This window comes from Megascapheus bottae, chromosome 6, assembly GCF_031878675.1.
Source record: "Megascapheus bottae isolate mThoBot1 chromosome 6, mThoBot2.hap1, whole genome shotgun sequence".
Lineage (NCBI taxonomy): Eukaryota > Metazoa > Chordata > Mammalia > Rodentia > Geomyidae > Megascapheus > Megascapheus bottae.
This window is the reverse complement of record NC_143514.1, coordinates 23994823-24021595: the sequence shown is the minus strand read 5'-3', so window position 1 is coordinate 24021595 and position 26773 is coordinate 23994823. Positions and strand designations below refer to the sequence as shown.

General features: G+C 39.3%; 2 protein-coding genes across 4 annotated transcripts in view; one reads left to right on the top strand and one right to left on the bottom strand.

The window, feature by feature from the left end:
* Positions 1-224: 224 nt before the first annotated feature.
* On the bottom strand, positions 225-21926 carry Selenof (selenoprotein F). Its single transcript, XM_090334467.1, has 5 exons — positions 21815-21926; positions 14371-14538; positions 4750-4813; positions 2101-2150; positions 225-1079 (listed from the first exon to the last, which is right to left on the bottom strand). Exons 1-5 carry the CDS (start codon positions 21887-21889, stop codon positions 948-950), a joined length of 489 nt encoding a protein of 162 aa, XP_090190593.1. The 5' UTR covers positions 21890-21926; the 3' UTR covers positions 225-947.
* Positions 21927-22521: 595 nt separating this feature from the next.
* The window catches only part of Hs2st1 (heparan sulfate 2-O-sulfotransferase 1), a 116368-nt gene continuing 112116 nt past the window's right edge, over positions 22522-26773 (top strand). For 2 of the 3 annotated variants that reach the window (XM_090334465.1, XM_090334464.1), the window contains exon 1: positions 22522-23013. In XM_090334465.1, the coding sequence (XP_090190591.1) occupies positions 22890-23013 (124 nt within the window). In that variant the 5' untranslated portion in view covers positions 22522-22889. The remainder of the gene's footprint in view (positions 23014-26773) is intronic. The other variant, XM_090334466.1, reaches the window with a different exon arrangement.

The window sequence follows — 26773 nt, the reverse complement described above, 5'->3', positions numbered from 1 at the left end:
GGCTTCTAGCTACTTGGGAGACTGAGATGTAAGTATGCAGTATTGCCAACCAGTGAAGCTGTGGCTCAGGAGGTAGAGCACTAGTCTTGAGGTGCGGGGGAGGGGGGAAGAAGAGACAATGCTTAAACCCAAGTCGTAGAAATCAATAGCTGAGATGTATGCACCAATAATATTAACATTTTTAAACATGAAAAGACAAATTAGAATAACTTGAAATTCAAGACTTTTGAATGTTTTTTATTTATATTTTGGTATTACAAGTGATCAGTATTAAATGAATGTTTTATAAAGAATATAAAGCACAAAAATTTGCCAAATATCTGATCTGCACAAATCCTTATGAAAGGTTTTCTGTGTAGTCTTCATCAATGCAAATCTTTGCGTATGACCCACTTTTACTGTAGATCTCCAAACTGTTTTCATAATAATGAAGCTACAAAGTTTTTCTGCAGTACACTCATTACAATCTAAATATTTCTACTAAAAAGAAAGCTGTGGAATATAAAACGTAAGTGTTCAAAGGAGAAGGCTATCTGTTGAGGCTCAGTTTTCTTACTTGCTTTGTAGTTTTCTGTCATTATTTTTGAAAGCAAATAGCATGGGAGGTATAGTATTATCTCCATTAACTCTTCCTAATTTAGAAATTTGTTGTTCATAGAACCTGACCAATTAAACTATCATTTGCATTTAACTGCAAGCCTGTTAAAAAGCATTTTATTAGTGGTATCAACAAATGCAAATGGGCTGAAATTTAGAAAAAGTGGCTCCTGTGAAGCTTGCTTACTCTTTACATATTATGGGCTGTGCTGCCACCTCAACTTCTAACTAAATGTTTAATGCCTCATAGTGAAAGGCTGATCAATGGAAGCATGCAAAACAACTTTCTAGGGGCTGTGATATTTCATTTGATAAGGCAACAAAACGATAGAATAGAATTTAAGCAAGATTTACATGCGCTCCAATTTTTCACTCAGAAATTCTTCCACACTATCTGTGTTCCATTTGAGGATGCTCAGCTCTTCAGCAATGTTCCCGTTGTCGTCCAAAAGCTTTAGTACAGGATCTGACCCACGAACATACTGTATCAAAGAAGGACAGAAGAGTTACTTTCTGCTGCAAAAGGCACTTATTTCAACTCGTGTCAATCCAGGTTTAAAAAACGTAATAGCAATTTAAAGAATTTTAGATATAACACCCTAACAAAACGTAAAGGAAGTCTTTTAAGGAAGAATTAGGGGCTGGGCTTTGGTTAATCTCATATTGTCACTAAACCTGACTGTGTTACCTGATATATCGTATATACGTTTGATTATTTGAAACAGGGAAGGGAAGGGGGAAAAACAAGATGATTGGGAGGAGGTTAGAAGAGGGAAATAGGGAAAAAACATGAGAAGGGGTATCAATGTGTGTGAAGTAATGCACCTACTATCTGGCGAATGCAACTGTAACTCCTCTATACATTACAATTATAAAAAAAAAAGCATTAGGGGTTGGGAATGTGGCTTAATGGCAGAGTGCTTGCCTAGCATTCATGAAGCATGAAGGGTTCGATTCCTCAGTACCACATAAACAGAAAAAGTAGGAAGTGGAGGCTCTGGTTCAAATGGCAGAGCACTAGTCTGGAACAAAAAGTGTCCAGGGATAGTGCCCAGGCCCTGAGTTCAAGCCAAGCCCAAGGACTGTCCCGCCCCCACACCGCCAAAAAATATATGGAAACTCCAGATTTTCTGTATACAAAGAACTGCTCCAAAAGTCAAAGCTTATTTATAGGTATTTATACTACTTATATTATATTTATTCTAGTAATATTCTTTTGTGTGGGTTCTGGGGCTTGAAATTAGGGCCTGAGCACTGTCCAGAGCCTTTTTGCTCAAGGCTAGAGCTCTACCATTTGAGCCACAGCTGTAGTAGTTAAAGAGGTAAGATTTTCACAGATTTTCCTGCCCAGGCTGGCTTGAAACCTCAATGCTCAGATCTGAGTCTCCTGAGTATGTAGGACTACAGGTGTGAGTCACCAGTGTCCAGCTACAATTATTATTTATACCTTTTAACTTCAAAAAGTAATAGTGGGGAAGAGAAATTCCATTATAGTACTCTTACCTTGATTTGTAGTCCTCGGAACAGTTTGGGCTTATCACTTCTGACAAAAGCTTATAAGAAAAAAGATTCAAACTGTTATATCAAAATCTCAGCTGGCTACAAAGATCAATACCAAAAATGGAAATAAAGTTACAGCAAGTACAGTCTTATTCAAACTGGCAGTCAATAAATGGAGAGACATGCTACATCTTTCATGGAAGACTACATCTTTTTAAGACATTAGCATTTCCAACTTAGTAAAAACAATGGGAATAGTCAAGGCAAATTTACAAAGTGAAATGAGGGAAATAGACTCTGTTATTATGGGACCAGAACGCTTAAACAATTAGGAGGGATAAATATTTCACATTTTTGATATTAATCAGTGACAAAAGGCAACAAAAATGAACTGAAAAATTAAGAAGTTAATATAAAATAATGGCCTTTCTGTAACACAATTTCAAAGACCACTTAAACTTTTTTTTAAGTTACCACTTTTAAAAATTGATATTTCATAGTAGTCAAACAACTGCCAAGGTTTTTGATGGAGAAAGTAAATGGAAAAATATAGCAAATATGTATGCTGAAACGTCTGGAGAACATGTAGCTCAGTAGCAAAACTCTTGCTTAGCAGGTGCAAGGCTCTGAGTTTATTCTTTAGCACTTTAAAACTAAAAACAAAGCCATGCTAAAAAAGGCAACAGTATTCTTGGATCTTCACCAGTCAGGAAAAAAAAAAATGACAGTAATTAGTTGGGTATCATTCATGCCCGTAATCCCAGCTACTTGAGAAGCAGATATTGCAAGAACTGAAGCTTAAGGCCAGTACCCGGGGCAAAGGTTATCCATCTCAACCTAATTCTGGGCATGTTGTACATCAGTCATCCCAGCTATGCAGAAAGCATAAATAGGTGGGTAGGGGTCCATGCTAGGCAGGACAAAAAAAAAAAAAAAAGCAAGAAGGATTATACAACTCAGAAAATGCATGACCCTGAGTTAAAAATTCTAATACCATGGGAGAGAGGACAAATTTGATCACAGTAAGGATTTGACTCACCAATGTGAACATATATAACATGACAGTGGGAAAATTCCCATGATATTCTACAAAATATAGGAAACATCTGAATAGAGAATTTTTAAACATTTTGAAGAGAGGAGCTAAGATAGTTTAGTGTTCCGAATACATTTAAAAATAGTCATTACCATTTATATTTGAGTGTAGTAGATAAAAATAAGAAAAATAATGCTGTCATTGAAGAACTAATATAAAAGACTGATATTAGTTGCTGTACTGAAGTGGGGATGTTGGGTCTAATGGGTACCATGTTGGCCATGTGGCGGGTAAGGAATTGGTTTTAACTGGCTCCATCATCTTCATGGTGGAGGAAGGTGGATAACAGGTTAATGGATCTGTCAGTCCTGTGACTTGAACTTGGGAGATGTTAGAGTTTCATGTGACCTTGGGCCCTGGATCTGACCCTATTTAAGTGCAGACCTGTTCAGACACTAGGATGCCATGTCTCCTGTCTTGTCCCCTGGCTCTTCTCAGGTCACCACAGCATCCCACTTCAGCTCTTCATTGCAGCTAATCTGTTCTGTTTTTCTCCCCCACCCCTGCTTTCTCAGTTTTCTAGCAGTGTTAAGCATATTAGCAGGGCTGCAGGCCTTTGGGCAAGAAGTCTGCTTGCAGACACTTGCTTTCTAATAAAGACCCCCAAATAGATCTCTCAAAATGTGTTTCTCTGTTTCTTGTGGCTGGATTTACCTTACAACAACAGTACAATTTTGAGTTTAAGTGTCTGTGACACATGGGGGCAGGATTGGAGAATAAAAATGTTTATCCTTAGTAGAAGTAGAAATTAAATCTGCATTACATTAGAATATGTGCTTATTCTAACAAAGAATATATTTGATGATATCTTTTTGAAACTCACTTTAAAATGGTAAGCTCTTGATCCATACACTTCTGGTCAAAAATAAGCATTATTTTATTATAAGCAAATCTAAGTCAGCAAAGTCATGTGTTCACATAGGAAATTTTTATGAACTATGAATACCCACAAAATATTTTACTATTAGTAACGAATATAAGAAACAACTGAAAACAAGACAATATCAAAACAGAATAAACTATACAAATAGAATGGTTATTTATTTAAATAAAAAAGAACTTCATTACTGAGTTCAAAACTATTCTTAGCCAAAAGCCTTTTTGAACAGGCAAAGCTTACCATTATTTGATGTTTACCTGAAGAATACAATGATCTTTTAACATACTTAACATTAAATTCCCAGTGAAGACATACACATTATGACTCTCTTTTGTATACCCAAATTATATGGTAATTAATTCTATTCTAACTTCATGCACTTTTTCATAAATCTAGTCACATTTAAAATATACTAGAATGGTGTGTTATTTAAAGGACTTGCATTTACATCTGCTAAAAGAAGAGTTATCATAAATGTTACTTGGCAACAGAATCTCCTTTTAAGAAAATAACCACTTCATGTTTTATATTTTAAATCTAAATTTTATATGTCTATAAAAACAAATATGAACAAAATTCATATATTGTTGAGAAAATCTACTTCTAAAACTTGTTATTTTTCTGAGTATTTATACACTTGTATAATGGCAAAATGATTCAACAGTTTACTACATACCTTGGACTTGAGGGAACCTCCCCAATTTTCATCCACAGACTTCAAGAATAGCTCCTGCATAAAGCTACAAAAAGAAAAATTGGGAATTAAAAAATGGCTATAAATTGATCTGAGCTGTCTGTGTAGAGAGTAATTTGCCCTGCATTTGGGAGGTCCTGAGTTTCATATCCAGAAACATCATAAAAAAGGAATAGTCTTAATCTTACAGTTAAGCAGATTCACAGATACTCTTCCTCACCCCAAGTCAGAGCTCAGGAAGAGGGAACAGAGGAGCTATAGCAGAAATACCCTTTATCTGTGATTCCAGTTACCCAGGGCTGATAAGGGACTTGAATTAAATGGCAAATTAGTAAAATAAGCAATTGATTAAGTTGTTTTCTTATAAGTCATGTGGCTTGAACTCTGGGCCTAGTTCCTACTCTCTTCAGCTCAAGGTTACCGCCCTACCCTTGGAGCCACAGCACCACTTCCAGTTTTCTAGTGGTTCACTGGAGATAAGAGTCTCACAGTCTTCAGTGGCTTTGAACCAATGGTCCTTAGATCTTAGCTTCTTGAGTAGGATTACAGGTGTGAACCACGCCCAGGTCTGATAAAGTTTTAAATTAAGCAGTTCTTAGTAGTGCCAATTAATTGCTTGTTGTTTAAAAAGATGGACTGCAGTAGTACCACAGGGCTTGTATTCAAGTAACCCTTATTTTATACACTATAAATGGTTATTTAAAATTTTTAGAAAAATACATAAAACAAATATGAAAAATACCAACTAACTCAAAGTATTAGAAATATGTGTAATAGCTTGGATGTGATCTTCTCTAGAAAACTTTGGTTGACTTTGATTTATTTGTATAGATAATCTAACCCTAGGCATTAGTAGTTCATTCTTTCATTAGGCTTATACTAGCCTAAATAATAAAAAATATATGGATATCTTAAGCATCACCAGGATCATTATTTCAAGGTATTGAATACATTTCACGTATTTTACTACGCTTTTGGGACAATGCATTCCTTTCTTACAGGAAGACTTCACTAATAAAAATTACTATTGGAATACAAATTACCCTCCTGAGGGATTTCCCTACCTGAAGAATCTCTACTACTTGGAGATATTGGATAATTTTGTTGTAACTAGTCAACTAATTTTTATAAGTAGGTTCATATTCATATTAAAACAAAAAGCTATCACTCAAGGCTTTTAGGTGGCATGGTTACTTTGGGTTCACTTAGGGGTATGCTTCCAGTCCTCCTGTGATTTTTATTTATTTATTTATTTTTTAATTTAATTTTTTTTTTTTTTTTTTGCCAGTCCTGGGCTTGAGCTCAGGGCCTGAGCACTGTCCTTGGAGTTTCTCAAGGCTAGAACTCTACCACTTGAGCCTCAGCACCACTTCCAGCTTTTTCTATATATGTGGTACCAAGGAATCGAACCCGGGTCTTCGTGCATGCTAGGCAAGCACTTTAATCACTAGGCCAAACTCCTGGCCTGTGATTTTTTTTTTAATCATACAACTATACTTCTAAATAATTTTAAAACAAAAAGCAATACTTTTTGAGTTAAACATAAACACTTTTTGTTATTGTTGTTGTTGTTCTGGGGCTTGAACTTACATGCTGTCTTGAGCTTTAGTGCTCAAAGATAATACCCTATCATTTGAGCCACAGCTATACTTCTGGCCGTGTGTGTGTGTGTGTGTGTGTGTGTGTGTGTGTGTGTGTGTGTAATCAGAGGAGATCACACAGTCGTTTTTTGCCTAGGCTAGCTTTGAACTGTGATCCTGATCTCAGCTTATTGAGTAACTATAATCATAGGCATGATTCACTGGTATCTGATTAACAAATACTTTGAATTAAAAGTATTTGGTAACTTGCTGTCATGGCAAATCTGTAAACCTGGTCTAAGTCAGAAATATTCTACTACCTTCCAAGTACAGACAATATATTTAGCTGTGGCTCTAAGGAAAGAAGACAATGACAAAACCTTGAAATGAATTTGTTATACAAGCTGGATTAAATTAAGTACTAAAATTTCCTATAACATGGTATAGCAAAAGAGCTCATACATGAACCAATCTCGCTCTTTAATTTAAAAGCTGCATACCTCTTTGGACATGTCATTCTTTGGGCTTCTATTTAATGTTGGATAAATAACAATAGCTATTTCTACAGTACTTTCTTTCATATTACAGATAATTCCATTTGTATATATGAAACCCACTTTAATACACAGTTAATAGTTTGCTATGTAGGGACTACTCAGAGCTATCATTCATAGATATAACAGAATGGCCACTCTAAAATTTTCTTTCAAGTTCAAATTATTTTACAGAAGTGTTCTCAACTCTAACAGTCTCCTAGAATTTCCTAGGAAGTTCTGAAAATTAAAAACCCCTGAAAATTATCCAGATTGGTATCAGTATTGTAATTATTACCTTTTAAGTTCCCTAAATGACTTTAATATAGCAAGAGATAAGAAACATAGACTTGTATATTCTATATTAAGGCCAAAATTGCAAAATGGTGTAGCAGAAGGCTTTCTGGTCAACAGACTAACCACACTGATTCTAAAATGAAAACCAAAACAATAAAAAAGAGGTTAACCAAGTAAACATCAACAAAGTAAGGCAAAGGTTGTATTATGTTTTCCTGGTTTTATGAAGTGTGTTTTTTAGCCATATAGTCTTGTAAATGCTCCACTTGAAAAAAAAATCCTGTAATTAAACTTGGATTTTATTCTCCCAAAGTAATACTTTTATTCATATTACAATAACTGTAAAACAGTTTAATATAACTATTAACATAATTATGCATACATAAAATAATTACGAATAAATGCTGCTTGGGTGGACAAAAGCAAAAGTGTTAACTGAATGGAATTCAGAGCTGAGAAATGATTGTATATATATATATATACACATTTTTTTTTTTTTGCCAGTCCTGGGGCTTGAACTCAGGGCCTGAGCACAATCCTTGGGCTTTCTTCAAGGCTAGAGCTCTACCACTTGAGCCATAGCACCACTTCTGGCTTTTTTCAGTGTATGTAGTACCAAGGAATTGAACCCAGGTCGTTGTGCATGCTAGGCAAGCGCTCTACCACTAGGCCAAACTCCAAGTCCATGATTATATTTTTATAGATGTACTGAAGACTTCTTTTAGTATGATGATGTAGTTTAAAAATAAGAATGTGACTGGGGATGTATCTCAGTGTTACTGTACAAGAAAAGCTCCCAAATCAAACAACATAAACTTTAATTCACTGTTTAATCTTGAATTTCCTGACATTAAAAAATTAAACATATTTAAAAACATATTTTAAAGCTCTAACTACATTTGTATAAATAATAAAGGGACTCCATTTTTTGGTGATCTAATAGTAACTTTTTGTTAAGATTTCGTATTTCTGGGAAGATAGCATAGTAGTGACAGGGAAAAAAAATCAGAACTTCCACTGATCAGTTAGAGGTAAAGGGCTTTACCAGAAACATCCAGCTCCAGAGAGGAAAACAGACAAATTATAAGCATAGTGCCAATCAAGAAATATCAAATCTTAACCTTTTAGGAGGAGAAAAAGCAAACAAAATTCTTACTTAAATGATCAAGGATCTATGGCTGAGTAATCACTGCAGATTGGGGAGGAGGGTGTCACTGGTTTTCTTTCTCACTTTAAAAAAAAAATACACTTGACACATAGCCACCATACCAGTGGAGGCTGGAGGCTTGGAAGCTTCAAAAAGGGCATAGATAGTGATAGATAGTGGCACAAATGGTATCCATCATTCTCTGAGAGCTATGGCTACACAAGGTCCTTTAAACAACAGAGAAGCTGCTCCTCATGAGGAACTCAGGAAGAAGATCTGAATTTCTACCATGGATGAGTGAACTACTTCTGAATCCCACAAGCTAGAACAAGTGCTACTGAATCTCCCTCCAATTCTAGAAACCTGCCTCGAGAGTAGCTCCCACCCAGGGCACACATTAGCAGACATAGCAAATCCAGAATCTAGCCCACAGCAGCAGGAGAGTAAATGTCTTCAACTCAGGGCCACACATAAGTAGGGACTAGGATTATTAGACTTTAAAATATACACAGATCCAAACAAAATGATTGCTGGAGACTTCAACACACCACTATCAGCAGTGGAGCCAAAATCTCAGCAAACTCACTACACAGAACAAGAATTATTTCACTGAGAATATGTATCACACATTCTTCTTAGTAGCCCATGGAACATTCTCCAAAACAAACTTTATCCTAGTATCATAGAACAAGTTTAGACAATTTTTTTGGGGGTGGGGGAAGGGCCATGACTAAAACTCAGCTTGGGCGCTGTCCCTGAACTCTTCAGCTCAAGGCTACCACCCTGCCCTTGAGCCAAGCCCCACTTCCCTGTTTTCTAGAGGTTAACTGGAGATAAGAGTCTCAGGTCCTTTTGTATGAGAGGTGGCTTTGAACCTGGATCCTCAGATCTCAGCCTCCTGTAGTAGGATTACAGGAATACACAGTGCCCACCCGGCAAGTTTTAAGAGAATTTCCCTGTATCTTGTCAACTCATATGGAATAAAATTAGAGCTTAACAGTGAAATGACAGCAAATATTCAAACTCATAGAGATTGAATAAGACATTGCTAAATGATCAGTGAGTCACTGAAGATATAAGTTCCTAGAATCCAATATAATAAGCAACATAAGAGAGCCTTTAGGAAAGAGCTAAGTCAGCACAGAAGAAAGTTTATAGTGATTAGTGCCCCCAAATTAGAAAAACCTCAAATTCATATTCTGATGTATTTCAAGATCCCAGAAAAATAAAAAAAAGCCAAATTCAAAATTAGCAGAAATGATCATTAGATAAGAAATTAAGTATACAAGAGCTACAGAAAGAATCAAGGAAATCAAAGTTGTTTCTTTGAAAAAATAAACAAAACTGCTAAGTCCTTAGCAAACTTGACCAAAAGAAACTACGCAAAGAAATAAAACCAGAGATGAAAAGGAATCATAACAACAGATATAAGTAAAATTCATAATATTTTAAGGGACTACTTTACAAACCTTTATGCAAACAAATTGAAAAATGCAGTAAAAATGGATGCATTCCTAGAAAACATCAATGTATCAAAACTGAACCAAGATCATATAAACAGCATAAACAGCGCTATAACAAGTAATGAAATGGGAATAAAAGACTTCACGACTAAGTAAAATCCAGATCCTGATGGTTTCACAGCTGAATTCTGTAACATCTTTAAAGTAGACCAACATTCTTCAACTCTTCCATAAACTAGAAAGGGAGGGATTACTGCCAAATTATTTATAAAGCCTGTATTACACATATTCCCAATCCAGACAGTGACTCAACAAAAAATACAACACATAAACAGAACTTAAGACAAAAAAAGGCACACGATCATCTCAATAGATGCCAAAAATATTTGACAAGATCTAACATTCTTTCATAATAAAAGTTCTAGAGAAGCTAGGAATAGAAAGAACATTTTTCAACATAATCAGAAATGCTATTCCATTTGTAATATTCTCAAAAATAAATGCATACATACACACATGTATAAAATATCTAGGAATCAACTTAGCCAAGGAGGTAAAGGATTTCTACAACAAAAACTATAACATTTTGAAGAAAGAAATTGAAGGTCATTGAAGTGGAAAGAGCTCCTGTGTTCCTGAATTGGCAGAATATCATGAAAACTGCAATTCTGCCTAAGACAATCTACAAATTCAATCCAATGCACATCAAAATATTAATGCTATTTTTCACCGAGATGACAAAAGTCCAAAAATTCATTTGCTAAATACTCAACTATGAAATACAACTACTAATGATACTGACCTATTATGAAGATATGTCCATGAACTTCTATTGGTTGGAATGGTGCTTTCATATGGCAACTCTAATCAAACATTACTCATCTAAACTTCCTTTGTGAAGAATACTTCAAGTTATAACTGGAATATCTTTAAAAGACACATGTACTTCTGTTTCTTTTGAAGGAATCAGTTCATGTATTGATGTTATAGAAAACACAAAGGAAAGCTATTTTAGGAATAGTGTGAAATTTCTTTAGTCACTACAATTTCATGCTCAGTAAGCTAAACTTCCATTTCATTCCGCTATGTTTTACACAGCAGTAGCATTCTGTCTCTGACAGGTTAAAGCTAAAAATTTGCCAATGTCTTAAATAATGCTGTTTAAGCTGACTTCTATATAACTCTGAAACTGGCTTCAGAATTTCCATGTAAATTGAAAGTCAATGAGTACTTTGATGATTCTTTATCAAAATAAAGATTATGGGGAACGGATCGAAGATGGCACACTAAAGATAGGACAATATCAGAGCTCTGTCTGCACAATCAAAAACACAAAGCTATACTAAGAAAATCAGCTCTGGAGTGGAGAGCAGGCAAAGCAAACAGGCAGAGCTTAGCACCACTAATCAAGAAACATTAAAGCTTACATCTCAGAAAGTAGAGAATAGCAACATAAAACAACGCCAAGTCCAGGGTCTTGATGTAGCTCTAGCCATGGCCTGTAACATGGCATGGATCAACTCTTAATTAGCCCTTGGCTTAGTTAGAACCGTGGCTCCCCATAGATCTGCAGTGTTACTGCTCTCTGCTTGGGGAAGCCCACCACTGCTCCTTGTGGGTCTTCACTCATCACAGATATCCACTAGCATCAAGACAACTGACTAGAGCCACATGGAAGTACTTCTGTATGAGAAACCCAAGAAACCCAAGGAGACCACCCCAACACTGAACACAGTGATTCTCAAGCTCACCACCATCAGGCAAGGCACCAGCAAAAAGGGCAGGGGAGGAAACAAGTGCCAGGCTCTAAAACAGGCACAGGACATAGAAGGTGGGGTAGGAGGGAGGGAACAGAAACAAGAGACAGAATTCTGAGCTTGGAACTCAGACACTTACTTCATGGGTCTAGGGGAAAGTGAGGGTTTAGCCTCCTGCTGACTGCATCAGAGATTGGTGCTTGGGGGAGCCAGGGACAAAGGACAAAGCTTTGTACTTGGAATAATTCCAAGACTATACCTGTCTCATCCCACACCAGGCATGAGAGAATTCCGCCTCCAGCTGACTTAAACAGAATTCGGGACTAAGTGAGTCTCCAACAAGGGACAAAATCTTGGGTTCCTCAGAGATCATACCAGTCTCAGCCTGTACTGGGAACTGAGGATTTAGTGCCCTGTCCACCCAAGTCAAAGAGTGAGGATAAGGCTTCTTAGTGAGCCCGGTACCAAAACGGTAGAAACTGACACCATCAGGAATCCAAACAGAGAGTGTCTGAAGGATGGTGTTCAGTCCCTAGTGCTTAGTGAGGGGCTGCCTCCACCAAGAGGGACAGGGTCAAAGGGTACTCTAAACCTTAGTTTCACCCTACAGCTCAGCACTCATTGTTGGGCTAACCCATCCAACAGAACTCGAAGCTAAGAGAGACCAGGACCTAAGGGCAATGTTCCAAACCAGAGTCCCATCCCTGAGCTCAGCACCACATCTGAGGATGCATCACACCATTCTGACCAGGAACTGTATAAAAAGCTCTTGAGTGCATGACAAAGCCAGTTGGGGCAGAGGAGCTTTAAGACAATCCTAAAGTATGGAAAGTTGTTTAATCACTATGCATTTTGAGCATTCAGGGATTTTGCTTAATGGAGCTCTCCTGGAACCACATATGCATAGATACCAAATGTTTATTGCACTAACACCTCAAAATCTTTCTTCTTGTTTTTCTATTAGAAAAGGGTGGGGAATAAAAAGGTTCCCCATCTGTAGGGCCATGTAAGGGCTCTAAAAATCACCTGGTCCATGATGAGACACAGACATGTATGTCTCTTGTTGGCTGTTGTGATTCTTGTTGCCTGTAATGATAAATTTTGTATGCCTGGGAATGCTGTCATAAATATCCATACGGAAAAAGTTCCTGTCTCTGTTTTAGAGCAATAAAAATGATCTTGTCACTGGAAATAAATATTAACTATGAAAATTTATTACTAGTGTTCAAAAGCATTACAGATTTTAATACCTCAAACAGAATTAAACATGTACAGGTGATAGAGAATATTAAAAGGAAACTTAACGGAGAGATGCTAGATTTTTTTTCCTCTCTCAAAAGAGGGATCAACCTAAACCTTTAATTTTTTGTTTTAATTTTTTCCATATATATATATATATATTTTTTTTTTGCCAGTCCTGGGCTTGAGCTCAGGGCCTGAGCACTGTCCTTGGACTTTCTCAAGGCTAGAGCTCTACCACTTGAGCCTCAGCACCACTTCCGGCTTTTTTTTGTATATGTGGTACTGAGGAATTGAACCCGAGTCTTCATGCATGCTAGGCAAGCACTTTAACCACTAGGCCAAACTCCCGGCCCCTCCAGCTTTTTTTCTATGTATGTGGTACTGAGAAATCGAACCTGGGTCTTCGTGCATGTGAGGCAAGCACTCTACCACTAGGCCAAACTCCCGGCCCCTTTCCATATATTTTTAATTGTAATTAATAGAAGTTACATTATATTCACCAGATAGAAGGTGCATTGCTTCATAAAAGTTGATACCCTTTCTCATGTCTTGGTCCCCATTTCCCTCCCCCAACCCCGCCCTTCATCTTGTTTTCCCCCCTTCCCTATACAATTTCAAAAAACCAAATAAGCATATATACAATATATCAGATAACAAAGTGAAATATTGTAACAATGAGATAACCAAGGGACAGCAAAAGAGATAAGAGATAACAGTACATTAAGGACAACAATCACTCATTATATAGCTTTTGTTTCTATATCTTGGAGGTCCTTTCATTTAGGGGCACATTATATGGCTTTATGTATCTAGGTTTTGTTCTCTTGTAAATCTCTGCTAGACGAACCCAAGTAAACCTCTTCCTTTTGTTCTTTATTTCTGGAGATTGAATTAGGGGCAAGTGCCCTTAATTCAAGCAAATTCACTGAGCTGTACCACTAGTGCCTAGAACAATTTTACTTAGCACACACAATCTTTTGAAGAATATATATTATATATAATATATATAGTAAATATATAATTATATTGCCAAGGAAATACCTGGGCAAACTCACTGTAACTGGGCAAAACTATCCCATCTTTAACTTCATTTGCAGATGTGAAATTAGGCATCTAGAATTATTAACAACAGGTATGTTAACATTTCTTTATTAACTAGATTTAGTTATAATTTATTGTCTACAATTATGTACCAGGTAGTATTCTGCACTAATCTTAAATTTCTTCATAAAACTGGCTTCCTAATATAAAGGCAAATGTATCTAATTAATTATCCTTTGCCTTCATTTGGCCATACTTCTGGACTATGGCAGGATCTACATGTAATAGTAGTTCTGCTTTCTTATTGCTGGACAGAACCCGTTCCTGATGACAGATTAATCTAGTGGGCAGGGCAAAAAAAAAATAGCTGAGTTTTTTTAAAAACTCAGTTTTTAAAAAATCTCAACCTTCTGAGTAGCTATGATTATAGGCATGGGCCACCAGTGTTAGGCTCAGAGATTTCTTTATACCTAAAAAAGAAACACATTTTTTTCTTTTATCACTAGAACCATCTAATGGAAAAGGAATACTAGAAAATGGTACCTTTTTGGTTTCAAACTGTGCTTCTTCCTGACAGCATCCTCTGCAATCAGGATCCAGCTGGAGTAGGTTGAACTGTCCAAGTAAATCACAAGAGCTGCAGAGCAGGTTGCTAGAGAAGCCTAACTCTCTGCATGCCTCTGATGAGAACTCTGCTCCCAAAGCAGACACCTGAAAATAAAAATGAGCAATAATGTGCAACTCCTTATTTATTGGACTTTCAAAAGCAATTCCAACATTCTAAAGTATTTTTGAACTCTATAACCTTACTCTTCTAGAACCTTTGGTTCTTAGGACCCTAGCTTTTCCTGCTCAAGGGATTGAGCCACAGTTCCTTTTTTCTGACTTTTTGCTGGGTAAAGATAAGAATCTCAGACTCTTCAAACAATAGCCATTATATCTTAAGTCTCCAGAGTAGGTAAAATTACAAGTGAGAGCCACTGGTGCCTGACAGTCTTTTTCTAAAAAATATGACATCATTTAGTTTAGTGAATGGATTAACTAAAATGAGGTTATTATATGCCTTTTATTAAATACTCATTAGTTTAAAGAATTCCTAATAAGAAAAATTAATTTTCATTTCATTTTAAGGACTAAGTACCTATTCTTACAGATACGAATTAACACCAATGTGGTGTAGATAAATCCAGCAGGGGAAGGATAGGAAAAGGAATGGGATTAGGGAAGAAAAAACACATTAGAACTTTTGGTTTTAGGCACTAGTTCAATTCATTTATAAGATGTGTAATACTGGGTTATCTTCTCTAGGCTTTAATTTCTGTACTTATAAAGCAAGAGGCAATATTTCTACATAAGCCAGACACTGTAATGATTAAATGACTTCTGTAATCAATCTGAATGATTGACAAAAGGCTTTCAATAACACTAGCCACACACTGATGGTTCAGGACTATAGTCATAGCTACTACGGAGGCTGAAATCTGAGGATCACAATTCACAGGCAGCTTAGGCAGAAAAGTCTATGAAATTCTTATCATCCAACTAACCAGCAAAAATCTACAAGGGAGGTGTGGTTTCAGTGGTAGAGTGCTATCCTTGAGCTGAAAAAGCTAAGGGACAGCATGAAGCCCTGAGTTCAGGCTCTGATACCAGCAAATAAAAATAAAACAAAACCCCAAACCTTTCCTCCCTTATCCATTCATCCGTCCCCTTCACAGTGAACAATGCTTATCTTCATTTGTCCAAAGCCAGTTTTATATCTGCTTTGGAGTCTATCATCTCTCCTATTTCAGGGATTGAATTTCACTGTATATTCGTATTGTACATTCAAGCTCTATGGTCTTAGTTGCTCTTGATGCACTGCTATTTTGTAATGTTTTCTCACCTATCACTTCACTAAGTTTCCTAAAACATGTCAAATACAAAGACATTCAAATCTGTTCTTCAGCTATGCCCTCCATAAGCTTACCCTCCACATCCTGTTTTCTCTTCTGTGCATCTCTTAAGTGTGGTTGTTTCCCACAACTGTCATTTTGACTCTTTTTAATTTACCTATTTTCTGTGGGAAATATTTGCTAGGGCCATTACTAAAAGCTATCAAGTCTTTTTTATTGAGCAGCAAGCTTTCAAAACCAGTGACCTACTTGATTCTGACTTAGATATTGCATATGTATTACAAATTCACAACCTCCATCAGAATTTACCCTTCTCTCTTAAATCAAGCTCTCCTAATGTATTTAGTATCTTAAAAAAAAATGGTACCATTTCTGTGACTACTTGGTCTCTCACCTACTCTACACGATCCTCACAACTATTTAATATATTTTCACAATTCTGTCCTTTATCGAGCTCTCAAACCTTTTCTTCCTCAATGACTTAAAATGATTGCTGTTGGCACCACTTCTCATTACTTCTCTAACTGCTATACTACCTTCTAGATACAAGGAAGTGCTATGGTATCCTGAAGTAAGAAAATTAAAAAAATTCAAAACAGGAGAGGAAACAGGAGGCGGTGGGGGGAGGGAAATGGGGACAAAACCATTGAGAAGGGGTATCAATGTGTGAGAAGTTATGCACCTTCTATCTGGCGAATATAACTGTAACCCCTCTATACATTAAAATTTTAAAAAATGGCTGAAAAAATGCGAATCAAAACAACTTTGAGATTCCACCTCACGCCAGTTAGAATGGCCATTATCAAGAAATCTAATAACAGATGCTGGCCAGGATGTGGCCAGAAGGCATCGCAAACATACTGTTGGTGGGAGCATAAACTTGTTCAACTACTCTGGAAAGCTTTATGGATTATGAAGATGGAATTCTATGTTGCCATCAGAAAGAAAGACATTGCCCCACTTGTAAGGAAATGGAAAGACTTGGAAAAAAATCATATTAAGTCAAGTAAGCCAGACCCAAAGAAACATAGGCTCCATGGTTTCCCTCATTTGTAACAATTAGTATATGTTTAGGATTCTCCTAACAGAGATCAAAATAGCTCAAAAGCTATCATACATACATACATACATATATATATACATATATATATATACACACATATATATATGTCCATATAGGACGAGACTAAGTGAAATGGACTCCAGGATATAGAAACAAGAGGTTTGTCTTTGTGATTGTTCTTAATGTACTATGTGAAGCTATTTTTTTCTTTGTTTCCCCTTAAGTTCAGGGCCTGAGCACTGTCTTTGGATTTTTTCTCAAGGCTAGAAGCTCTACCACTTGAGCCTCAACATCACTTCTGGCTTTTTCTAAGTATGTGGTACCAAGGAATTGAACCCGGGTCTTCGTGCATGCTAGGCAAGCACTCTACCACTAGGCCAAACTCCCGGCCATTTCCCTTTAGGCCAAACTCCCGGCCATTTCCCTTTAAGTTTTATCTCACATTGTTACTGTATCTGAATGTGGTAACTGGTATATTCTATTATGATTATTTGTTTATGTAAAAAGGGAAGGTAAGGGACAAACAAGATGAGTGGGAGGGGTTAGGAGGAGGGAAAGTGGTAGAAAAACATAGGAAGGGGTAACAATGTTCAAGAAGTAATGTACCCACTACCTGATGAAAGTAATTGTAAACCCTTTGTACATCACCCCAACAATAAAATAAATAAAAAAATAAAGTAATAGATTGATTAAAAAAAATAAAATAAAAAACGGCTGGGCACTGGTGGCTCATGCCTGTAATCCCAGCTGCCAGGAGGCTGAGATCTGAGGAGTGAGGTTCAAAGTCAGCCAGACATGCATAGACTCTTATCTCTAACTACCAGGAAATCAAAAAACAAAAAACAGAAGTGGTGTTGTAGCTCAAATGCTAAAGCACCTGCCTTGAGCTGAAGCGTTCAAGGATAGCACTTAAGACTAGTTCAAGCCCCAGGACCAGCAAAAAACAAACATATCCCAAACAAAAAACCAAAACACCTTATTCCATATTCCTTTCCCTTTAGGATCCTTTTATCACTTTTCCTGCCGTGTTATTATTTATTTCTAAAAACCTAATCAATGTCTTTCTTCTAGGAAGTCTTCCATACTTTTCTATACATTATTTTACTTATTCTTACATTAGTTGTTTCTTCACTCTCTGGAAAGTCAACCTCATGTAATTCTGAACAAATCTCAAATCTGAGATGAGTTTAGAGAATGTACTAACATAATGAATACCAGAAACCCAGTCCAGATATTTTGCTAAGAGCTTGACATTATTCCTTATAGAATAGTATTGTTGTTTCCACTGAACAGAGAACAGGGGCTTAGTATATATAGTAAAGATAATTTGTCTAGAACTACACAGAAATGATATCAGCATTAGGATTATCATCCTGGCGTACCCTCAGAACCTGAAATGAACAGTTCCCTATCAAATCTCATGTGGAAGATGATTCCTCAATAGAAGTGCTGGGGGGGGGGGGGCGGGGGTGTTGGAGTTTAGCCTAGTGGTAGAATGCTTGCCTAGCATGCATGAAGACCTGGGTTCGATTCCTTGGTACCACATACATAGAAAAAAGCTGGAAGTGAGCTACCTCTAGCCCTTTTGCGTCTGTATTTCATTTCATTTCTTTCTTTCTTTCTTTCTTTCTTTTTTAACCAGTCCTGGTGCATCAACTCAGGGCCTGAGCACTGTCCTTGGGCTGTCCTTAAGGCTAGAGTTCTACCACTTGAGCCATAGCACCATTCCCAGCTTGTCTCATTTTTTTCTATGTATGTGGTACCGAGGAATTGAACCTGGGTTGTCGTGTATGTAAGATAAGCACTGTACTACTAGGCTAAACTCTGGCCCCTGTATTTCATTTTTTAACATGGGGTCTTGCTAACTTTTGCTTAGGTTGGTCTCAAACTCAAAATCTTTCTACCTCCACTTCCTGAGTAAGTGGGAATACAGGCAGAAATAACATGACCTTTGATATAACTGAGAAATCTGTGTTTTTTTTCTTTTCTAATTTTTCCAGCAATTCGCTATACTCCTTTACATGTTTTTTTTTTCCCCTTTCTTAAGAGCACTACTAATTACAAAGGAGATAGAAATAAATACATCATAGAGTGGTTAAAATAGTTCAATAAGGATGAATGCCTAGACTCTTTGCTGGTTGAGCTCTTAGGGAGAAGTGGAGAGCTGGAGCAATTTTCTATTGTTTGGAGGTCACCTTACTTTCTTACATCTAGACTAAGTTTAGTGAGTGTGGCTTATCACTGCCCTAAAGCAAGTGCAGTGATCTTAGTGACAGAGATAGCATGGAACAAGACAAAGGACCAGGACAAAGGAACAGGAGGTCATTTATGCCCAGGGGGACTTAAATGACCAAAAATAAGTGAGGCACAATGAAAAACTAAGTAAAGGAAAATTATCTTAGTGTTCTCTGCAACTCAAATTGTCATGGGCCAGGAAAAATGGAGGTATACACAAGTACATAGACACCACCGACCTGATTAATATCACAATGCAATATAAAATATATATTCTAAAACAATAAAATTATAAGAATATACACAGGAGAAATTACATCTGACTTTCCACATCTGGGAAGTGAATATGAATTAAACAATTGTTTAGAATATGCATTCTAAACAATTGTTTAGAATATGTATTCTAAACAATTTACTTCACAAGACCATAAGAAAATTAAGGACAAGAGTAATTTATGTGCCTTATAGTCAGTTATTGACCTGAATTATACAAAGCCATGAATTTAATGGGCAGAGTTTGGTAGAGGTGTGTAAGATGCCTGTTTCTGAGAATATGCTACTCCATCTTTGTTTGTGGATTCCCTACTTCATTCATCAGATAGCTTGATAACCAAGTATTATATTATGTATGCTGCTAGAGATAAAAACAAAAAAATCAGGAACAGTGAACTGATTCTTCCTTATGTCAAGGTCCTGTTAACTCAGTGAGAGAATGTCATGTTGCAGCAAATGTAATCAAATGGTTAAAAAAAAAAACAAACCTGAAAGACTAAATACTTATCATACAGAGACTCCTAATGTATAACTGGGCTAGTGAGAAGTTTTCCAGGAGAAAGGTAAGAGAGTAGGAAGCAGCTGCTGGGTAATGGAAAGTCCATGGCATGGTGAGGGATAATACTATATGAAATATAGTAAAACCAGTGGCGCTAAGTTTTCCATTTCTACTTTTGTTTTCCCAGTACAGCAAATATTGGGAAATAAACCTACACAAGCAAGTGCCTTGTTAAAGAACATTAAGGACTGATTCTATATTACAAACAAGAGAAAAAGCATTAATGAGGACAGATTTTAGAAAGAAAACTCTAGATGTAACGGGAGAGAAAAGATGGAGAAAACAGCAAAATTCTCAGGGTAATCTCAGGCCAGCCCAGATACTATCCTGAACTTAACTTAAAGTACTACATGGGGAAAAGAATTAAACAAAAAAGACTTTTAAGGGTTCAAAGAGTGGAGGGAAAGAAAATTAAAGTTTCTGGCTTGGACAACAGGGAAATGAATAATCAATTATTTAGGCTTTAAATGGACAGAGATACTTAAAAGGGGAAAGAAGAAACCTTATATTTTTGAGGAGAGAATTGTAGGCGAGATCTGTGGCCCAATGAAAACTATTTGCCAACCAATTTCAGACATTAAGAAAAGTAAAACCGGTATAATTTGGTGTCTACCAGTACATGAAGTATGGCATTTAAAGAAAGGAGTCAGAGATACCTTTCAAGTTTCTGACTTGGGATTCTGTGCAAGTTCCTGTGGTACACTGTTCAATAGTCATGAATTCTTCCTATCCTGGTAGGCACAGTTCCTTGCATTGTGACTCATTCCTCCATGTAGAGATGGAGTCTATTATCCCCTTCTGAAACATGGACATATCTTGTGACTTGCTTTGACAAATATTACATGATGGAAGTGACACATGATTTTTCAAGGCAACACCTTAGGAAGCACTAAGTTTTTGCTTTCTTGAATACTGTCCTAAGACTATTATTAAGTCTGTAGTCTATTGAATATGAGAACAGAGCTGACAGCACCGACTCTAAATGATGATTCCCTTATACTTTGCAACTGAGTTAACTAGCTCCAAAGTGTATAAAGGAGGCCAGGGGAAATTAATAATGAGAAATGCTCCAATGACACAGAATGATGCAAAAATACTTTTAAGTTATTACATTATTTTATATTGGGGAATAGGGGCTATACAAAGACACCAACTTTCAAAAAGACAGCCAAATTAGGAACAGGCAGCTTGTTAGGGGAGAGATATACCAGTAATTTCTAAGTCCTCGAATAACAAATCTGCATTGAAATATTAGAGACTTAAAAGGAATTGTGTTTTGATCAAAGTAGCAAAAAGAAAAAAGAAAAAGACAAAGGAGAGGATACTTTCCAAATTCCTTCAGACAGGATTGCAGAGGACCATGGCACTTAAAAGTCCTAACTTCTCCGACCATTAGATACATCAATTAAAGCCGCGCAGGAGAAAACTTTTTCACCACTTAGCAAAGAACACCTGAAGAATGATGCCTAACCTTGCACCGTTCACGCCGTTAACTAACGTTGTTTCCCACGTAAGGTCGATTTTCCTATTTCAAATATTAAGAACACAGGTATCTGCTAATGGAGAAAATCGAAATTGAAAAAAAAAAACCAGGAATAAAGAAACACAAGACTAAAGGAACACTTTAGTCTTTAGGAGGACTTTCTCAGTAGGATGTAGAAGCCTTATAGGGATGGGCAGAGGGTTAATTCCGTGTATTTCTGCCCAATTAAAGAAACCTTCCCAAGCTTTATTGCTTCCCACCCCCCCGCTGTGATGCACAGAGCGTTTCCAGTTAGAGCTGGGTGACAAGAAAGGTTCCCGGGATGGTCGGGAACTCCAGCGGAAAGAAAGCCACGTCGCGCAGCGGCCAGGCCCGCCCACCCGGCCCCGGCGCGGCTCAGCCCCACGCTGGACGCAGCCTGCCGTCCTCCTCCTCGGCCCGGGCCGCCGTCGGCCGCCGCGGGGGTGACCGACACTCACCGCTTGAAGCACAGTCGCCAACAGCAACCGCAACTCAAACGCCGACCTGACCCACCCGCCCGGCCTAGCCGCCATCGCGTCCCAACTACCATCAATCTCCGGATGCGCCGAGGACCCCCCTTTCCCCCCCCACCCCCCGCAACGAGCCAAGAGGTGTCCACTCCAGAGCCTGATTCGAGACGGGACGCCAAAGGCCGTTGCCACCCAAACTCTTATTCCACAGAGACACGTATTAACCGACGGAATGGAAGAACTTTGGAACGATCGGATGCCAGGACAGTCGTCAGGTGCTTGCGATTACTCAAATCAGGCACTTTTCTAAATTCCCCATTCTTGGGCTTCCCTGGGCTCCCTTCCTTTCATTCACGACATTTCGTCAGGCAGCCACGAAGCCCCGCCTCCGCCAGCTTCAGCCCGCCTCCTTCTCTAATTTGAACCAATCGCATGCTGGTTTGGTTAAGCCCGGTGGCCAAGGAACCCAACCGTAAACCGAACTCGGAGCGCACGGCCGGGGGTTCTTGTAACCAATGAGCTGTGCCGACTCGGAGGGGGGTGGGGCGGAGCCTGTGGTTGCCGAGCAGCGTACGTAGATGCGCGCGCGTGGTGGCCGAGGGGGATGGGGAGGGGGCGGGGCCGAGGGCGGCGCAGCCGCAGCCGCAGCGCTGGTGGAGGAGCGCGCGTCCTCGAGCCGAGGAGGGTGGGAAGGAAGCCGGCGAGGGAGGCGGGCGGGCAGGCTGTCGGACACACCGGGGTCGGAGACTGAGGCGGCGGAGTCTCAGCCGACGGGAGCCCGGCAACCTCCTCGCGCTGTGTGTGCTACGCGGGCTCTTGGAGGGGGGCGGCGGCTGAGTCGGCCGGGCTGAAGCGGGGGCACCGGCGTTGTCGGTGCTGGCGCCTGGGGGTGGGGGACCGGAGAGACGAGAAAGGGGGGTCGCTGCGGCGGAGCGCTGCCCGGCGCGTCCTGCTCGCCCCTCTCTCGGCTCGGCGGGCTCCTCCGGGCGTCTGCCTCGCCTGCCTCCGGGGCCCCCGCTGCCCGCCCCCCCGCGGTATGTCTTGATCCCGAGCGGTGGGTTTCATGGGGCTCCTCAGGATTATGATGCCGCCCAAGTTGCAGCTGCTGGCGGTGGTGGCCTTCGTGGTGGCGATGTTCTTCCTGGAGAACCAGATCCAGAAGCTGGAGGAGTCCCAGTCGAAGCTAGGTGAGGAGCCGAGCGGCCGGGGTCGGGGGCTGAGCGGTTTCGGAAGGAACCGGGTCCGGGCAGGCAGTGCAGCCCGTGGAAAGTGGGCGTTCGGTGTAACGTGAAGGGTCTGACTTCGGGGAGGCGTCGAGGGCGCACGCTCCGGCCCCGAGCTGGGTCGAGCCCGAGTGGCGCTCGGAGCCCGCGAGGTCACGGGCCCGAGGGGGCCAGGGTCGCCCCGAAGCGGACGTTCCTCAGGGAGAGGGAGAGGAGAGCCAACTCCGGAGAGGTAGCGGGCGCGCCGGGGCTCCTCCAGGAGGGAGTCGGGGGGAAGCGATCGCTGCGCCCCGGCTCCCGCGCCTTCTCCGGGAGCTGCGGAGCTGGGAAGCTCCACGGGGTCAGGCTTGGGGCGGGCGGTGGGGTGGGGACCGAGTGTATTCGAATTCGAGATCGGGGCAGACTCTGGGGTTGGCGGGAAGGCGTACGGAGGAATGGACGCACGGAACGGGATGGAGATGCCGGGGAGCTAGAGAAACGCAAGCACTGACGATCAACTCGAGTTGTACTCTGGAGAGCGTGTGGAGGGGGTGGGGGGCGCTGAGGGATCTGAGCCCCTGGCGGCCGAGCTAGGCCGGCCAGGTAGGGACTGGGAGGCTAAGGGGAGAGAGCTCTGCCCGCCGTGGTGAGGCATCCGGGGATTTAAATTCCTTCTCCGTGGCGCAAAGACCGAGGGGTGATTTGGGCTTCGGCACAGCGTTGTACCTGCGCACCGCTGCTTCTCGGCGGTGTCGGTGTAGTGAAGGTAAAAGAGGAGGAGGTGGGGACCCCCCCCCCCATAGTGAAGCCGACGTCTGCGAAAGCACGAAAATGAGGCTGAAAGGTAAAGTCCCTTCAGCTGTTGAGGGCCTGAAATACAACAAGTTGGGGTGTGAGATTGTGAACACCCACAGGAAAAGTACAAATAGTAAGGGCTTTGGGGATTGGTAGAGAACTTCGGCATTTTTGATGAAGACGTTAAAGTTTCAGAGTGAGACTAAAGCCACGTGATTTAAAATGTCCACGACATTTTTAAAAATCAGCCCTAGAGGTTGTAATTTGAACATGATTGTAATTTGGATATGGACACGTCATGTGAAGTGTTTGCTGCAAAGACTTTTTCACCTCACCATCATCTTAAACACCTTTTGAAAAGCAAGCAAAAGAAAAAAAAAGTACTTTTAGCAATATAATTCAAACGTAAGTGCTATGGTATAGATAAGTGTTGCTGTGGATTTAACTTGTAATTCAACTTGAGTAGCTGACTAGCTCCATTTTTTCTTTTTTAAGACCTAGAGGAAAGCTTTGGAAACAAAGAATACCAAACAAATCTGACTTAGAGTGATTAAGTTTCAAAGAGAAACTAAAGATACTCCCATTTCTCAGTTCTAAAGTAAAATTTGAAGAGGTCTTCAATTTATGTTTATTAATATTCATTTTAATGATGAACTTGAATGTTGAACAATATGGGTTTGCATTTGGAACCATTTATGCAGTATTTGGTCATTTTCTGGCCTCAGTGTCCAAGCTTTACAATAAGAATGTGATTCATCTTAGAAGTTCAAAGTAAATTAAAATAAAAATTTGTATTTTTTTATTGTACTGCTATTTGGATCTATCTAGAGTTAATTTCTTAGATTGATTATAGTAAGATAAAATGACTTAAATTGTTTCCTCCTAACATTTTTTTCTCTAGTGCTTGCATGTGATTTCCATAGCTACAACTTGAATAATGTTATAAGGAAAATACTTATTTAAAACATAAAATGCTGCAGCTTGAACATAATGTGCCTTCTCAAAATTTTCTTATAAGAAAGTTCCATTGGGAATAGCATCAAAGTTAATTGCTGGGCGGAATGACTCATGCCTGTAATCCTAGCTACTCTGAAGGCTGAGATCTGAGGCTTGCAGTTCAAAGCCAGCGGGACACTAAAGTTGAGACCCTTTTCTCCAATTAACCTCTAAAAAATGGGAAGTGGCGCTGTGGCTCCAGGGGTAGGGCAGTAGCATTGAGTTGAAGAGCTCAGGGACGGCCCTCAGGTCCAGAGTTCAAGCCCATGACCAACCCTTCCCCCCACCCCAAAAAAAGGAAAGAAAAGAAAAAAATAGATATGAAACAGTAAATATTCATCAAAATAATTCTGAAAAAGAATCCAGGACCAGTTGTGGGGGTGCCTGCCATAATCCTAGTACTCAGGTATATGAAGCAGGATGAGGATCGTGTGTTCAAGGCCAGCTAGGGCTACATAGCAAACAGGTATCTAAAAAAAGCCCTAAAAAAGAGCCTCAAGTACAGAATACATAGAAGTGTTTTCATGTAGCTTTATACCAATTTATTTTTAGACTTTTTTCTAACATGGGGGTGTAGGATGTGGTAGGATGGGACTGTTTGTTTGAACTGGTCCATAATTCCTAGCATCAAGTGATTCTTCAGTATCAGCTTCTACAATGACTACAGATGAGAGACATTAGTAATTAGACCCCTTAGTAAATAAAGGCAGAAGGCATAATTTGATGACCAGACTAGTCACTAGACTCTTCCTCTTTTCATCTGTAATGCTTTTATTCGGTCTTCTAAGAATGCAATAAAAAGTTCTGTTTGTAGAAATAAGATTATATAATTTTCCTAGGACCACATATAAGTACCAGTTTGACCGCAGATATGTCTGAGTACAAATAGAAGGCTCTTTTATTATTCCAGGCTGATTGAGATTTTATATTGACCTTATATGAAGATTTCTGTTTGAATAGAATTCTTTCTTCCCTCCCTCCTCTCTCCCTCCCTCCCTCCCTGGCTTGAACTCAGGGCCTGAGCACTGTCCTTGGGCTTTCTCAAGGCTAGAGCTCTACTACTTGAGCCACAGAACCACTTAGAGTTTTTTTTTTTTTTTTCTATGTATGTGGTAACAAGAAATCGAACCCTGGTCTTCATGCATGCTAGGCAAGCACTCTACCACTAAGCCAAACTTCTGGCCCCTCTGTTTGAATAGAATTTTTAAGTAGTAGTACCAAAGAGTGAGTATCATCTTGAAAAAATCCACTTCCTATCATGAGTTTGTTGAGTGCAATGTTTATAACCATCAGCATAATTATATTGCTCAAAGAAATGACGTATAACTTAGTTTGACTACTGGAAAATAAAACTTTTGGTTGTTATTTGTAAGTGTAAAATTACAAAATTAATCATTATTGTTTGGCCTTAATAAAAGAAAGAGGAGGGCTATGAGCGTGGCCTAGTGGTAAGAATGCTTGCCTAGCATGCATGAAGACCAGGGCTCAATTCCTGGGTACTACATCCATAGAAAAAGTTGGGAGTGGTGCTAGGGTTCAAGTGGTAGAGCACTAACCTTGAGAAAAGCTCAAGGATAGTACTCAGGCCCTGAGTCCAGGGCCCCAGACTGGCAAAAAAAAAAAAAAAAAAAATGGTATTGAACATTTTGTCATTAGGGATTGCTTTTGTTGCTTTTTGGTTTTCTACTATAGTAGATTCCAAAGGACTGTATTATCTAGTAAAGTTTTTAAGAGCATTAAAAGACAAAAAATACCTTCATAATGAGACCCTTAATTGAAGTAGGTGCATTCATTGACCATTAGAAAAAGTAAATAGATAAATAAGAATCCCTAAAAACTCCAACAATTAGTTTCCTATTATATAAATCCTCTCCTCTGCTCTTAATCTCTCCTTTTGGCTAGTACTAAGGCTTGAACTTAGTACTCTATCATTTGAGCCACACTTTCAGTTCTG